The sequence below is a fragment of the Pituophis catenifer genome, unplaced genomic scaffold, assembly GCF_029215685.1.
Source record: "Pituophis catenifer annectens isolate HBS135680 unplaced genomic scaffold, rPitCat1.0.hap2 SCAF_2, whole genome shotgun sequence".
NCBI lineage: Eukaryota > Metazoa > Chordata > Lepidosauria > Squamata > Colubridae > Pituophis > Pituophis catenifer.
The window spans coordinates 54,183,190-54,200,182 of NW_027256882.1; the positions used below are offsets into that span (position 1 = coordinate 54,183,190).

At 37.9% G+C, this 16,993-nt stretch overlaps 1 protein-coding gene across 1 annotated transcript in view; it reads left to right on the forward strand.

Moving 5' to 3' along the window:
• TAFA1 (TAFA chemokine like family member 1) overlaps positions 1-16,993 on the forward strand; it is a 478,763-nt gene that overhangs the window by 413,508 nt on the left and 48,262 nt on the right. The window contains exon 3 of the mRNA XM_070933545.1: positions 2,850-2,990. Coding sequence (XP_070789646.1) covers positions 2,850-2,990 — 141 coding nt within the window. The remainder of the gene's footprint in view (positions 1-2,849; positions 2,991-16,993) is intronic.

Below are 16,993 nucleotides of genomic sequence, written 5' to 3' on the forward strand. Positions count from 1 at the left end.
TTCTTATCTGTAGCCATACCCCATCTGTCAGTGTCCTGCAATATTCAGGAAGGAGTACAGATAGTCCTCGACTTACAAGAGTTCATTTAGTGACTGTTCAAATTTACAACAGCACTGAAAAAAGTGACTTATGACCATTTTTCACACTTACGACTGTTGCAGCGTCCCCACAGTCACATGATCTAAACTCAGAGGCTTGGCAATTGACTCACATTTATGATGATTGCAGTGTCCTGGCATCACATCATTCCCTTTTGTGACCTTCTGACAAGCAAAGTCAAGGGGGAAGTCAGATTCACTTAACAACTATGTTACTAACTTAACAAATGCAGTGATTCATTTAATGACTGGTGACTGGTGATAAAGATGGTGATTCGCTTGCAACAAAATTTCATTTTTTTAATGTATGCCGATTAGTGTACACTCAAAGTGACTAGAAAAGTTATTCCAACTTAACAACTGTGGCAACAAAGATCGAAACGTGGGGTAAAACTTACTTAACAAATGTCTCACTGAGCAACAGAAATTTGGGGCTCAATTATGATTTTAAGTCGAGAACTATCTCTACATTTATGAGCCGTGGTGATGCAGTGGTTAGAGTGCAGTACCACAGGCTACTTCTGCTGATCACCAGCTGCCAGCAGTTTGGCAGATCAAATCTCACCAGGCTCAAGGTTGACTCAGCCTTCCATTCTTCCGAGGTCGGTAAAATGAGGACCCAGATTGTTGGGGGCAATAGGCTGACTTTGTAAACTGCTTAGAGAGGGCTGTAAAGCACTTTGAAGCGGTATGTAAGTCTAAATGCTATTGCTATTGCTATCTAACCTAGGGATCTCCAACTTTGACAACTATGACTTGTGGACTTTAACTCCCAGAATTACTGAACTACACTGAGCTGAGGAATTCTGGGAGTTGAACTCCACAAATGGTAAAGTTTCCAGGGTTGGAGATCCCTGAACCTATGATATGGCAAGACTTTGCCTTGATTTGTAAACCTAAGCAATATGAAAATGCTATAATATCAAAGCCGTCCATGTAGTTCATGTAATTCAATCCTGGCTGCACTGATGGCCATATTGTATGCTCAGGATTTCAGACAGGAATTCTTATTCCTCATGAGATATTAGAGATTAACTCTAATATGGCCTCAAACACTCCCTAGAAATCATCCCAGCCCATTAGATGTTTGGGGCAGATCATCTGAATGGATCCATTCATTCCATGAAGGTCCTAGGTAGTAATCCATATTACTTTAAACTAGATGGGATCTGACCATAGCGAGGTGATAGAAATCCATGTAACATCTTTGAGACATGACCAAGATCTAACATAAGACCAGCTATATGTGTTGGGCTGCAGATTTCTTGAGATTAGCTCATGGTTGCCCTGAAGGCAATGAACTCCTGGGCCTTAGACCTCAGGAAATAGAGACTGAAATTCCTTACCAACAAAAAGTTGGGGTGCTCTACCAGCAGTCCAAAAATCAGAGCCCCTAAGAAGTTTCAATGAATGACAGGAGAGCCAGAATACCAGCTGAATCCTCAGCTTGTCTCTTATGACTCAGTTTCACATTCATCCCCAATTCTTCAGGAGCAGGATCTCAGAGAGTATGTTGCTGACAATCAGGGCCATCCAATCCATTAATTAATTTACTGGCAATTAATTTTCAACTAGTATTTTTGTCTTTAGATAACAGAATTTTCTTTCATCCTGTACTTTTTTTTTTTTGAAGTGTAACTTCTAGCAGATTTATTTACATATCTACATATTCATATAGTGGGTTGGGGGCTCTTGGACTTGTTTCTGATGTCACTGCAACTCCAGGGTTACAAGGTGAGGGTTTTGAGAATGGCATAGAAGCATATACATGTATGCAGATTTGAGTTTTTTCTTACCTTCACTTTTTTTTGCGATGGTGGAGATGTATCTCAAGTTCAAGTTCCTCTCCTTGTGGATAGGTTAGGATCATATGCAGGGGTGAAATCCAGCAGGTTCTGACAGGTCCTGGAGAACCGGTAGCGGAAAATTTGAGTAGTTCGGAGAATCAGTAGCGGAAATTTTGAGTAGTTCGGAGAACTGGCAAATGCCACCTCTGGCTGGCCCCAGAGTGGGGTGGGAATGGGGATTTTGCAGTATCCTTCCCCTGGAGTGGGTTGGGAATGGAGATTTTGCAGTATCCTTCTCCTACCACGCCCACCAAGCCACACCATGCCCACAGAACCGGTAGTAAAAAATTTTTGAATTTCACCACTGATCATACGGTATATAAGCACAATTTGCCTTTGGTACCAAGGATGGACAGAAAACCATGGTTTATAGCACTTAGATATATATACCACTTACAGAGTTAGCATATTGCCCCCAACAATCTGGGTCCTTAGTTCACCAACCTCAAAAGGATGGAAGACTCAGTCAGCCAGTCAGGAGTGAACTCTTGGCAGTGGACAGAGTCAATCTGCAATACTGCATTCTAACTACTGTGCCACCATGGCTCTTTGTATTAAAAAGATAAAACAGTGATCTTCCTGGATATTAAACAAAGAGTCAGTTCATAGCTAGGTTGCAGATAGAGAAGACACACCTATATGTGCATGATTGTATAGTTCCCTAAGAGTTCAGAAGATTGGAGATAGTAACATTACTTTTTTCACTTTCTTTGCATCTTTTTCTAGATTCAGTATTTTTGAATAAACACATCTTATTGTGAGTTTATTGTACTGTATTGTATTGTATGTAGAGGTTACATTTTTGAAATCCTGTCTTTTAACTCCACCCAAATACAAAGTATTTAGATCATTGTTTTGCAACCCAGAGCAATCATAGTGATTATGTTTTTCCTTTGTTTTCAGAAGGAGGAACATGTGAAGTTATAGCAGCACACAGATGTTGTAATAAGAATCGAATTGAGGAGAGATCACAGACAGTAAAGTGTTCCTGTCTACCGGGGAAAGTGGCTGGGACAACACGGAATAGACCATCATGTGTTGACGGCAAGTAGCTTATACCGAATGTCCTATGAATATGGGTAAAACTTTATAATTGCAAAGAAGTTTGAAATCAGGAGACCTGTTCAAGATGTTAATATTGCTGCTACTTAAGACTTCCATGCAGAATTGGAAATGAACACAAAACAAATTTGGTTAAAACTGTCAAACATTAAAGCTACGATTTTGATCTTAAAACGTAACAGCAAATACCAAATGTAGAGATTTCTGAAAATCATGAAGTTGCTATGGAGAAGAAGTAAAACAACTTTGTAAATAGAAATCAGAGAGATTCAAAACACTGCCATTTCTTTCATTGTATGATTTAATTTTAAAAGCAATCAAGGTGAGCAATGAAAAAAAAAACCTTTTTTCTAAGAGATCTAAAAACTGTATGAGTCAAAGACAGGAATGCCATAAAATTTGCATTAGCCTGTTCATCACTGTTCAAAAAAACCATTATATTCTCTTTTTCTTTCCTGGATTCCATAGAATAATCTACTTCTTTGGTTACCATTTGACTACAATAGTCCTTTCTACTATCTTTGCGCATTATGCTTATATATTCCAGTTTCTATACAGACCACAGTATAAAACAGGATTGTGTAAACTTGCATATCATGTTTACAGAAAGATTATTATAGTGTATGAAACTCAGGCTGTTTTTGCCTAAAGAGTTACCACTTTTTACAATTCTTTCTGATTCTTGCAGCGGGGATAGTTACTCCCGTTGAAATGTTAGTAAAAAGAAAAGGAGTCCCCCTTTTATCCCCTCATCTAAATCATTGAAGATATTGAAGAGTCTAAGACAGAGCCTTGGGGTACCCCACTGCATACTTCCCTCCATGTAGATGCAGTTCCATTAAGGATAAGGTGACCAGACGTCCCGCTTTTGGCGGGACAGTCCCGCTTTTGAGCAATTTGTCCCGCGTCCCGCGGCGTTTCAAAAAAGTCCCGATTTTTCTTGAGCCCCAGCTGATGGCTAGAAGAAAAAAAAACTGTTTAAACTCTTGCCCGGGGCTTCAAAGGGCCGCCCTACAGGCAATCAGTGTAAAGCAGTTTTTTTTCCCCCTAGCTAAGCTTCAGAAACGAAAACGAAACCAGGGTCTTTGGTGCAGCATGACAAAATGAGGCAGAGAGAGATTTATTTTTATTTTTATTTTTCCTCCCCAAAAAAGGTAGGTGAAAAACTGCAAACAATGGAAATTTAGGAGGAGAGTTCAAGATTTTAAAACACAAAGGAAAAAAAGCTGTATTTAACTAGGGAATTGTAATAATTGAGATACTATTAATTGTATATTGTGTTGAAAGCAGAAATGGTTAAGTTGTGGTTCGGAGGAATATATGGGAGAAATTATTTGGTTTATTATTATTGGTAAATATAATTAATTGATTTGTAAGAAATTGGATTGCATGGAAATAATTGGAATATTCATGTTCATATTGATTAATATACAAAAAAGATAGTTTTATAACTAATTGATTTATATTAAAATGTTGAATTTGTATTAAACAACTGTATTACATAATTACATAATTAAACAATGTGAGGATGGATATAAAAATAGATGACAATGGGAAGGGGTATAATATAGAATAGAAGGGAAAAATTGAATTTGATTAAGATTAGAGATGAGGATGAAGGGTAATATTGGTTTTTTTAAAAAATAGATGAGGAATAAATATGGCAAAAAGGAAATATAGAAATTGTAAATTTAATTGAAATGACTAAACGCTGTTTAAATTTGTGAACCAGCCAAATATTCTGTTCAAAGAAAATACATTGTATGTTTGTATGTGTGTTTCTAATTATTGCTATTTATTCATATTTGTTCTCTTTTATTCTTTAAAGTTTAACAATTCATTCTTTATCTTAATATCTTTATATTTGCTTGGGGTTGGCTTTCTTCCCTTTCATCTTTTTTATTGTACAGCAATCTTTCTCCTCAAACCTACCACCTCTCTCTTTTCTTTCCTTCTTACTTTCTCTTCCCCCCACCCTCTTTTTCTCCTCCCTACTTCCTCTTTCTTTCTCCTTCTCCTCCTCTCTTCCTCCCTCTCTTACCCTCACTCCTACTCTAATTTCCATTCCTTCATCCCTCTCTATTGCTGTAATCCTTTAATGCATATGGACTACTCAGAGGGCTGAAAAAGTTATTTTTGACTGGTCCTCACACTTTTGACCAGTCCTCGAACTTACGACTGTCCTCACATTTTACATTTTTGCCCTATCTTGTCATCATGGTGAAGAGAAGCAGTTGTGAAATGAGTGACATGGTTGTTAAGAATGCTGCACGGGCATAAATGTGAGGATGGTCATAAGTGTGAGGACCAGTCAAAAGTGCGAGGACCTGTCAGAAATGACTTTTTTCAGCCCTCTGGTTAGTCCTTTTGTGCATATGGACTACTCAGAGGGCTGAAAAAGTTATTTTTGACTGGTCCTCACACTTTTGACCAGTCCTCGAACTTACGACTGTCCTCACATTTTACATTTTTGCCCTATCTTGTCACCTTGTTGAAGAGAAGCAGTTGTGAAATGAGTGACATGGTTGTTAAGAATGCTGCACGGGCATAAATGTGAGGATGGTCATAAGTGTGAGGACCAGTCAAAAGTGTGAGGACCTGTCAGAAATGACTTTTCAGCCCTCTGAGTAGTCCCTATACACATAGCCATGGCCACCCGGTCACATGACCAGGTAGCCACGCCCACCCAGTCACATGGCCTCCAAGCCACGCCCACACAATAAGCCACGCCCACAATGGTGTCCTTCTTACCAATGTTAAAATCTGTTCACCTTACCCTATAGACATAGCCATGGCCACCCGGTCACATGACCAGCTAGCCACGCCCACCCAGTCACATGACCAGCTAGCCACGCCCACAAAATAAGCCACGCCCACAATGTCCCTCTTTACCAATGTTAAAATCTGGTCACCTTAATTAAGGACTACATGTTGAGTGTGGTTGCTCAGCCAGTTACGAATCCATCTGGTGGTGATGCTGCCTAACCCACATTTTTCTCTCTTATCAAGTAGTAGGTTTTGATTTTTGATTTGATTTTTATTGAATTTCTATACCGCCCTACTCCCGAAGGACTCAGGGCGGTGCACAGCCATAAAATAAAACACATAGATATACAAAATTTAAAATCGAATAAAATGAATTAAATAAATTTGGCTGAATTAATACCCATAATTTAAAATACCCATATTTTAAAATACATTAAAAATTTTAAATTTACACTTAGAAGGGAGAAGATTTAGGCGAGGCCAGCTTGATGAAATAAAAGCGTCTTTAGCTCGCGGCGGAAGGTGCGCAGATCCAGAATCCTCCGTATCTCTGGGGGGAGCTCATTCCAGATCATCGGTGCCCCCACAGAGAAGGCTCTCCCCCTAGGGGCCGACAGCCGACATTGTTTGGCCGACGGCACCTGGAGGAGCCCCTCTCTGTGGGAGCGTACTGGTCGGTGGGAGGCTGTTAATGGTAGTAGGCGGTCCCGTAAGTAACCAGGTTGTGGTCTACTTTATCAAATGCCTTACTGAAGTCCAAGTAAATTATGTCCACAGCATTTCACTGGTCCACTGATTTTGTTACTTTGTCAAAGAATGTAAAAAAGATTTGTCTGGCATGATGTCAGGTTTTTGAATTAAAGAAATTGACATTCCCAGACATTTGTCAGTTTTTGGGAAGGTCTAAGTAGGGGAAAGCCAAAGTGCTGTAAAAGTGCAACATTATCTAACACCTCATGAGTAGAAAAAAAGTAAATAAAATAAAATAAAATAAAATAAAGTAAAGTAAAGTAAAGTAAAGTAAAGTAAAGTAAAGTAAAGTAAAGTAAAGTAAAGTAAAGTAAAGTAAAGTAAAGTAAAGTAAAGTAAAGTAAAGTAAAGTAAAGTAAAGTAAAGTAAAATATTGTATTTTTCGGAGTATAAGACACTCTGAACTTCGGACTTAAGATGCACCTACCTTTTTTGGTGAGGAAAACAAGAAAAAGAAATCTGCCTGTGCCTCTGCCTCTCAGCAATTTTGCCTCATTGCAACAAACAGCAAACAGCCTGCTTTACTTTCATTTTCGTTTTCAGCATAGATTGATTAGTACAAGAAAAAAAAATCTGGTCCCAGCAATTTACCTCCTTGCAGCAAGCAGCAGAAGCCCACGCAGCAATAGGCAATGGCAATCCCTGCAGCCTGAAACAGCTGAGGGTCAGGAGGCTGATCCAACGGACAATCAACTTCTGCTAATTAGGCTGTGCTGAAGCTGAAATGGGCTGTTTCTTCTTGCTGCTTGCTGCAAGGAGATAAATTGCTGGGAGGCAGAGGCCAAAGGGTGGGGGCCAGTGGGTGGGTGGGGCTATTTTGGTGTATAAGATGCACCCAAATTTTCACCCCCTTTTAGGGGGGAAATAAGTGTGTCTTACACTCCGAAAAATACGGTAATAATAATAATAATTTAAAAATAATTAAAAATAATTAAAATAATAAAATAAAATACCAAGGATCAATAATGCATCATTTCTATCATTCTTGGGTGCCATGCAAAATTTAAAATGGTCTTGAGATGTCATAAGACTTCACTCTTCTTGCATGAGACTTTAAGTGTGAGGTTGCTGACGTTTTCTGAGATAGGATGGTGGTCTCCTATAAGATTTAAGGCAGAGATAGATAAGAGAGAGAGAAAAAGAGAGACAAAATATTTTCAAAGAGTTCAGCATATAAATGGTTATTGTTAACTGGGAGATATTCTCGTTGCTGTATTTCTTAAATAAATAAACAATTTATTATATTAGATATATGCATATTACATTTGCCCAGTGATCAATTGCTTACAAACCAGTTTAATTGAGTGCCGAGGTGGCGCAGTGGTTAGAGTGCAGTACTGCAGGCTACTTCAGTTGACTGCTAGCTGCAGTTCAGCAGTTCAAATCTCACCAGGCTCAAGGTTGACTCAACCTTCCATCCTTCTGAGGTGGGTAAAATGAGGATCCAGATTGTTGGGGGCAATATGCTTAGAGAGGGCTGTAAAAGCACTGTGAAGTGATATATAAGTCTAAGTGCTATTGCTATTAATACTGAAATCTTGCCTAGTTTTTGAATTTCATGGAGTTCTCAGCATGTATTTCAAGTAGAGGAATAATGATATGAAGCAAATGTATAGCGTTAGTATTTTCTAGAGCATCATTTTCCCTAAATGCAACCTCTGTAATCCAACCCTTCTGGCAAGCACAACATGTAACCTATACTGTGTGCACAATCCTGTATGGAAGCCTTTCTTGGTTTTAGAAGGCAGTTGGAAGAGTTAATTGGGATGAAGCACCTTTCTCAAAAGATGAAGATATCAAAACTGTTCTAATAGTGTGTATTTGGCCCCCATCCCCAAAGAACCTGGTTGTTATTGTTTTTAATTCGGGTGCCTGTAATGCAAGATACAGAAGAATTTCACAAAGTGGTAAATATATTCGAACAAGAGTTAAATAATGTGAAATTTGGAGCTTATGAAATGGCATGCTCTTGGTTCTGGTAGCCTCTGAGCCAGTCCTTCATAAATAATTTGTACTATTTACATAACTCCTCAATATCAGCCTTTGAATCTAGGGGAAATTGCTCACAATCAAAAAGCCAATAGTTTTCTATTTATCTAATATGTACCTTAGATGCTATCAAAGAACAGCTCTCTCTCAACTCCTTAAAAGTACTTTCAATCAATTCTTAGTTCTACCGAAAGAAAGGAAAAATGTTATTTTAAATCCAATGAGTCAGCTTCTCCCTCCAGGTGAGCTCCAGCCTATATAAGGAGAAATCTCAGGGTTTCTTGTTATTAATTGCAGTATCTGTAGGAATAACGAGCTGGATGGGTAAATTATTTTTTCACTCTAGGAAAATCTAGAGCCTTTCTTTCTACAGCACCTCTGGAAACTGAACAGCAGATTTTGTACCATCTTTTTTATCAGAGTTTCTTGCAAAAAATCAAATCCAGAAGCACACACAGATAACTGATTCATCTGGATTCATTAACTTCTTAATATACATATTAATACACAAAGATAAGTGTACAATACCACTATAGAAGATTCTTCCAATGTAGCAGTTACAACAAGGGTGAAATGTAAAATGTGTTACTACCGGTTCTGTGGGCATGGCTTGGTGGTGGTGGTGGTTCCCAACTCAGCTGGGATCGTCAGAGAGGCATTTTAAAAAATACCTCTCTGCCAATCAGGCAACTCAACTGGGATTGTCAGAGACTTTTCAAAGCATTTTTTTTACCACCTCTTGGGCCAAGAAGTTGCAGAAAAAAATGCTTTGAAAAGCCTCTGAGGATCCCAGCTGAGCCACGCGGTCATCAGAGGCTTTTTTTTTAACTTTTAAAAGCATTTTTTCGTCAGAAGAGGTTGTAGAAAAAATGCTTTTAAAAGTAAAAAAAAAAAGCCTCTGATGATCGTGCGACTCAACTGAGCATGGGGGGGGGGGCCTGCAGGGATTTTTGTTACTGGTTCTCCGAACCACCCGCCACCATCGCTACCGGATCGGGCGATCTGGTCCGAACCGGGAGCATTTCACCCCTGAGTTACAAGCAAAACACAAGCAGCAGTACAGCAGAGATGCAAGTCCAGACTTGTTTCATTTCAGAGCTGAGCACAGAGTTTAATACAAAGAGAGCCTCCTCTACACAGGGCAGTTAAGCTTCTGCACAGACTCAGTTGCCTAAACCACACCCAGATTTCTAGCTTAAGTTTCTGTTTCTAAACAGCCTTCATTGGCTGAGCCTGTTACCATGCCTATTCATTGGCTGACCTTGTTACCATGTCTCCGTTCAGTCCCCATTGGCTGATCTATTCCAGTCCATGAATATTCATACTCTGACATTTTTTAATTATTTCAGGAATTCTGATGACTTCATTTTGTCCAGAGAGGTGCAAGAACAGACACAAAAAAATATCATTCTACACTCAGGTCTATTTAGTACCTTCTAAAGTCAGGGAGATGCAGAAGTTGGCATTTCAGAAGGAAAACAAGCATACTCATACAGCAATATTCAACATCTACAGTAGTTATTTGCTTAGAATTCTTGGTAATATGTATTTGATCATGTATAACTTCCCTGTACATTTTGGCATATTATCTTCATTTGAGAAATGCTACATCTCAGGTAATACTGAAAGATGTGCTTATAAAGAAAGTAAGGATTTGGATTGGATCCTTCCCAAAGGGTACATTAAATCCAAATATATTTGAATTGATTGTTTGCTGGTTTAAGATTGAATCAATGAACCTATAGATGTTGCTGTTCTATGTCTTCAAGTCACTCTCATTATTGACCAACCTGACTAAGCTTAATGGAGCAGTTTCGAAGGGCAGAATTCTTTGGCATAAGAATTTGGGCCTTTATAAATTGTGTGATTAAAAAAAAAAACCTGATTTTTAGTCCTTTCATAATTATGCCAAATAGGGTCAAAAAAAAAAAAAAAAGGAACATGGACCATTTGAAGCAGCGTTCAAGTTATCCATCAAAAAAACTTAATTCAAATTCAGAAAAAGGGGAAAAAACTGCCATATGGGAATAATCCCATAAGTAGCTTTGTTAAGGTTTCTCACCTCATATGGAGAATGATCCCTAGTCTGGCAATCTTTTCCCGCAACCAATTTGCTTCCTTGAAATGCGGCTTTGTTGCACTTCTGTTCTGAGTTGGTACCGTGTCCTGCCTTCCTCAGTTGTTTTCCCCCTTCCCTGTAAATCCCAAATGTTTTTACTGGGTGGAGACTACCAATCCCCTTATCTCCCAATGCTTGCTCCCATTCTTGCTCTTCAGCCATATCCATACGCTTATTTAACTATATTGCAGCTGCTCACAAATTCAGTCTTTTCGTTTGGTTTCCTTTTGTATCATCCATTGGACAGTAAGTGGTTTAAATGGGAGCATTTCTTCTTTTCTACAATGTTCTGCTCCAACATATGAAGGGCTCCATTAATTTGTTTTTTTACAGAGATGACACTGAATCCACAGTACCTTTGAATCCAAAGCTACAGTACACAACAGGAAGTTCTAGACCTTCATATAACTTCTTGACCTCATCCTTAGTCTGATATTCCCTCTCCAGTTGACTTTTTGAAACCATTGTTTTTCCATTTCCTTTCTGATGAAAAAGGAAGTACGATATCTAGTGAAAGATGAGTGTTGCATTTCAGTTCCATTCATTCTGGTGTGCCAGCTGCAGCCTAGTTTTTAAAGCCATACAAAATCAAGGCAAATGAAACTAGCCATACATTGCGCAATCAAGCATTTCACTAAATTGCCTCTGATGCCCATTGAAGTTCTCCCCACTGGAAATTTTGGTCTGAAGGTCTGGCAGAGAATGGATTCCAAATGGCAAGAAAATCTTTCAGAGAGAAATCCAAGGTATTAAAGAAAAGGTCAAAGATTGGTCTGAGCCAAAGGACTTGCTCTGTGGTACTAGGAGAATAGTTCTGAAGAATGAAATCAAGCCAGGTCTCAGAATGGTTGAAGTTTAACACAACTCTGAAGTTAATACAATAAATTACTGTAACTGCTCAATTAATAGACTGAACATTGCAAAAGTGTTTGCTTTGCATCATTTTAGGAACAGAAGATAATAGAGAAATTTCCAGAATATGGGAAACCTTCTTGGGCCTATAGTAAGACCAGTGGTTTGGGAATTCTTTCTTTTCATAAGAGTTCATATAATTTTTTTTTTAATTTTTTTTTTTAATTTGATTTATATGCCGCCCTTCTCCAAAGACTCAGGGCGGCTTACAATGTGCTCAGCAATAGCCTTCATCCTTTTGTATATTTATACAAAGTCAGCTTATTGCCCCCACAAACTGGGTCCTCATTTCACCTACCTTAGAAAGGATGGAAGGCTGAGTCAACCTTGAGCCTTGGCGAGATTCGAACCCTGCAGTAATTGCAGGCAGCTGGTCTTAAGCAGCTTAATAACAGGGTGCCTTAAACCCTTGTACTACCAAGGCTCAGTATAATGAGAAACATTCTTGAGTTGGCTTGCAGTTTTCTGTTTATTTCTCCCATCTATTATTATTATTATTATTATTATTATTATTATTATTATTATTTAATATTTAGTGAGATTCACAGCCTTTGAGGCTGGTTAATAGCTCAGCAGCTCGAGTCCTAACCCTGGCTCCAGGGTTGGGTAAAAATACTTAAAATAACAATAATGAAAATGAATAAAAAGAGGAAAGGAAAGGAGAAAGGTTTAGAAATTAGTTTATCACTGTTCCAGTCAACTATAATTGTAATGAGTTAGTCAAATTTCATTCACTTAAATAGCTTCCAAAAGTCAGGAATGTAAAATTGAAAATTTAAAAGGGTATGGAATGCTTGGATTAACATAATTGATGCAGCCTTATCATACATTTAGACGTTTAGGTTTCTTTTTGGAGTTTAATTGTGGTTTTTATCTCTTCAGTAAGATTTGTACATTTTCTCTACACTCAGTTTGACAGGATCAATGTTCTAAAAATAATATTGTTAGACATCTGGCCAAAGAAGAACAATTTTAGTCCCTTCAAGCTCTTTCTCCACATAAACTAATGTATATAGACTCTATATGAAGAAACGGTGAACAGAAGGTAGCTCCACTAAGAGGAGAGTTAATTACCATGGCAGAATAAAGATCCAGATGAGGAAAAGATTTGGGATTGCCCACAAGTGTTCCAGACAGTTGCTTCTCATGAGGACACCAGTCTTCAGTGGGTATAGTGCTGTGGGAATTGAGGGAATGCCATCTTCACCCAAACCCCAGTCAGGGCCTTTATGGAAGAAGGAAATAAATGGCAATTAGATTTTTATTTTGGAAAGTTACAAACAGACTAAGCAGCCAGATGAATTTAAAATGAGGGTTTGAAATTAATTATGAAAATCCTTCCTGTGGCAAAATTCTGTTTTGAATTCTTTGGGGGGAAAAAACATGATAAAATGGGATTTGGACACTAGAGAAATGAAAGATTACAATTAAAGAAGAACACTTAAATTTGACTTACAAATACAAAATGGAGCAAAGTACTTTAACATGGGATATATTGAAGAATATTTGTGAATAACCAGAGTTAATTTTACAAGTGTCTGATATTGTAGAAATGACAGGCTACAAAAATGATATGAAAAAGATGCTACACTGGATATGCAAATGAAAACAGCTGATGTCGTAATATTTAAAAGGATAATGCAAATAACAAACCAAAATAGTGATCTGGATAATTTTCCTATACTGAATTTACAAAAGAGGCTTGTTAAAGTTTTGAAGAATTTTGTAAGAAGGGACAAAGAAAAAAAAATGAAAAGAAATTCCTAGGACATTACTTAATTAAAGATCAAGTTTGTTAAAAATAAAAAGAAGGAATATAAAATTGGTTTATTTGATCAAGATTAAGTTGATATATTGTTATCTCTGATAATCCTTAAAGGGCTTTTGTCGATCAAGATAGAGTGATGAGTTTTAAGGATTTGTTTACAGATAAGAGATGATCTATGGAAAGCAGAAACAATTTGTTGTATTTTAGGAGAAGGTACTAAATTATTAAAATTCTTTTTCTTCACTATATTCTTATTTTTTTCTTTATTTTCTATTTTACTTTCTACTTTTTCTTTCCTGCACTTTCTATTTTTTCTTTGTATTCTTTTTTCTCTCTTTTAGTTTCTATTATTTTTTTCTCTCTTTTTAATTGTAATGTTTAAAATATTACTATTTTTAAAACGATTAATATATAGAGAGAGAGAAAGGATATAGAGAGGAGGACCTCATGGCTCCAGCTCAAATTTATTATCCATCTAATGTCATCTGCATCAAGCTGCTCAGCAACTGGACTGCCTCCACATGTTTTTTGCTAACCACAATTGTGTGGAAATGAGAAACATGAGTCCTGATATCACAAGACAGACACTGCTTACACCCTGAAGTTACATACAAGAGTTTGTGTTGCGATGCTTTATCATCACTTGGCTCACCCTGGCACTATGCCTCTCTATTATCTTCTTATAGATAATAAGAGCCTTCTTATAGATAATAAGAGCCTTGGTAGTACAGTGGTCTAAGGCACCCTGTTATTAAGCTGGTTATTAAGACCAGCTGCCTGCAATTACTGCAAGTTTGAACCTCGCCAAGGCTCAAGGTTGACTCAGTCTTCCATCCTTTCTAAGGTAGGTAAATTGAGGACCCAGTTGTGGGGGCAATAAACTGACTTTGTATAAATATACAAAAGGATGAAGGCTATTGCTGAGCACATTGTAAGCCGCCCTGAGTCTCCGGAGAAGGGCGGCATATAAATCAAATTTAAAAAAATAAAATAAAAAAAATAATAAAATCTATAAAATAGAGTCTTGTTTGCCCAGTTTTTAATTTATAAAAATCCAAAACATAATCTCTATATAAGGATGTGGAACAAGTTCATAGAATCATCAATAACTCCAGCAGTGCCCCTGAGTTTCCCATTCCCATTGATCATGCTACATTCACCTCACAATCTGGAGGCTGTGAGTTCGATCCTAGGTAGATGCAGATATTTCTCTCTCTGGGCACATTGAGAATATATCTGCTGAGAATATAACTCCACATTGGTGACAGGAACGGCATCTGGCCAGTAAACACTCAGCTCTGTTCAGTTGCCCAGATTCCATCCCACAAGGGATTATGGGGTTGTTAAAAGGAGATGATTGATTATTTATTTATTATTTATTTATTAGTTCAATTTATATGCCGCCCTTCTCCGGAGACTCAGGGCGGCTTACAATGCAATTAAGCAATAGCCTTCATACTTTTGTATATACCTGCTTAGTAGGGCTTTTTGGCCCCCCCCATAAGATGATTTTCTACAAAATCATCTTATTGCCCCCACAAACCAGGTCCTCATTTTACCTACCTCAGAAGGATGGAAGGCTGAGTCAACCTTGAGCCTGGTGAGAATTGAACTCGCAGTAATTGCAGGCAGCTGGCAGCTAAGTGCTACTTTAACAGCAGTTTAGTCTGCTGCGCCACCAAGGCCCCTGATGATGCTACATGCAGGTTGGTAGAAAAGAAGTTTAAGGGTTTTCACAGAGAAGAAAAAGAGAGGGAGATCTGAATTGTTGAAGGTGTGACATGTTACTTGTAAATAGGTTGTTAATAGATAAATATTGTAGGTTCACTGACTTCAGATGGTTTTAACCAAACTATACATCAAGTATATTACTGTGTTCAGATCATCTCCTTTCAAAGAATCTTAAATGTGCTTCCTTTTGCTCCAGTGATTCGTGTGCTATGCTTCCCACAGCTGTGTCAAGTAGATTAGCTTGTGAGATAGTGACTGGAAAGGATCATCTGGTAATTTTCTTCATAGAGTAGAGGTCAGACTAGAAAAGATAGCATACTCTGTGCCCTCCAGACTCTCAGATGGTCTTGTAGTCTCAAAAGCCTTGCCGGACTTGGTATTCTCCAGTCAATATTAAAATACCAACAATTAATCAGTGGAACAGCTTGGAACATCAGAAGTTATGGGTGCTTCATCACTGGAGGTTTTCAAGAAGAGACCGGACAAGCGCTTGTCTGAAGTGGTATACGGCCTCCTGCTTGAGCAGGGGATTGGACTAGAAGACCTCGAAGGTCCCTTTCAGCTCTATTCTGATTGGTGATTGTTGTTGATAGTCCTTATGACCTCAACTTATGACCTCAATTTAGATCAGAATTTCCATTGCTAAGCAAGGCGGTTGTTAAGTGCCTGATTTTACAATCTTTTTTTTCTCATGTTTGTTAAGTGAATCATTGTAGTTGTTAAATGGATCAGGCAGTCATTCAGTGAATCCAGCTTGCTCCATTGACTTTGGTTGTTTGAAAGCTGGCTAGGAAAGTCGCAAATAGCGATAATGCAACCACTAAAGGCCACTAAATGCATACCAGTTGTCAAGTGCCCAGATTTTGATCGCTTGTGATTGTGGAGATGCTATGAGAGTCATAAAGGTGAGAAATGGTTGTAAGTCACTTTTTTCAGTGTCCTTGTAAATTTGAACCGTGGCTAAAATGGTTATAGGTCAAGAACAATCTCTATTTGTACCTGGGGTTGAACTGTGGGGTCCTTGATGTTCTCTGAGCCTGGTTATTTTCTTGCAGACATTTCATTACCCAGCTAGGTAATACGATCACTGCTGCAGTAATGTTGTTATCTAGTTGAGTAATGAAACAGGGGACAACAAACACATTGTATGAAGAAATGTTATTGATGTTTAAATACATTTATGGAGAAAGTGATAAAGAATCGTAAGGAGAGAATGGTACTGTTTAAAGACAAAGATGTGAATGTAGAAGAACCCCAACAAATGGGGGCAGGGGGAATGAGTACAAATTCGGAAAATATCTATTATATACACTGATATATAAAAGAATATATTATAATTACAAGGTGTATATTAAGGTTAGAAGTTGGAAGACAAAGATTATGTATATTTAATTGTATTATTAATGTTAGCATTGTGTAAAAAGTATATTGACCCAGTCAATACACTGTCCACAAAATATATATGATTGTTAAAGAAAAATTACTTATAAAACATATATACATATATATATGTATATATGTTGGGGTAGACCAGGTGCCTCGATAGAAAAACACTTAATCCCTGGCTCAAGCTGGAGATAGCACCAAGGAACCCACAGTACTAAAAAGTTAGAAGTTTCACTTCCAACACATTTCAAGAGCATCAGATGCTCTAACCATTAATCAAGATGCAAACAACCCTAGGGATTTCAATATTTTCTTTTGCAGTTGTGAGCTTCACATTTGCTTTTTTAAAGCACAGGAAACCAGGCATTTTCAGGGTACCGTTTTCTACAGTAGAGACCTAATCTAATCCTTTATGCATTTGCTTACAGATCCCACAGATGCTTGTTCTGCACATCTCTGGGAGCATGGCTTCCACTTAAACAAAACAGACTTTTATGCCATTCCACGGCATTGTCACAAATTTATTCAGATCTGACAAGGTACAAACACAACTCGACAAAGCTC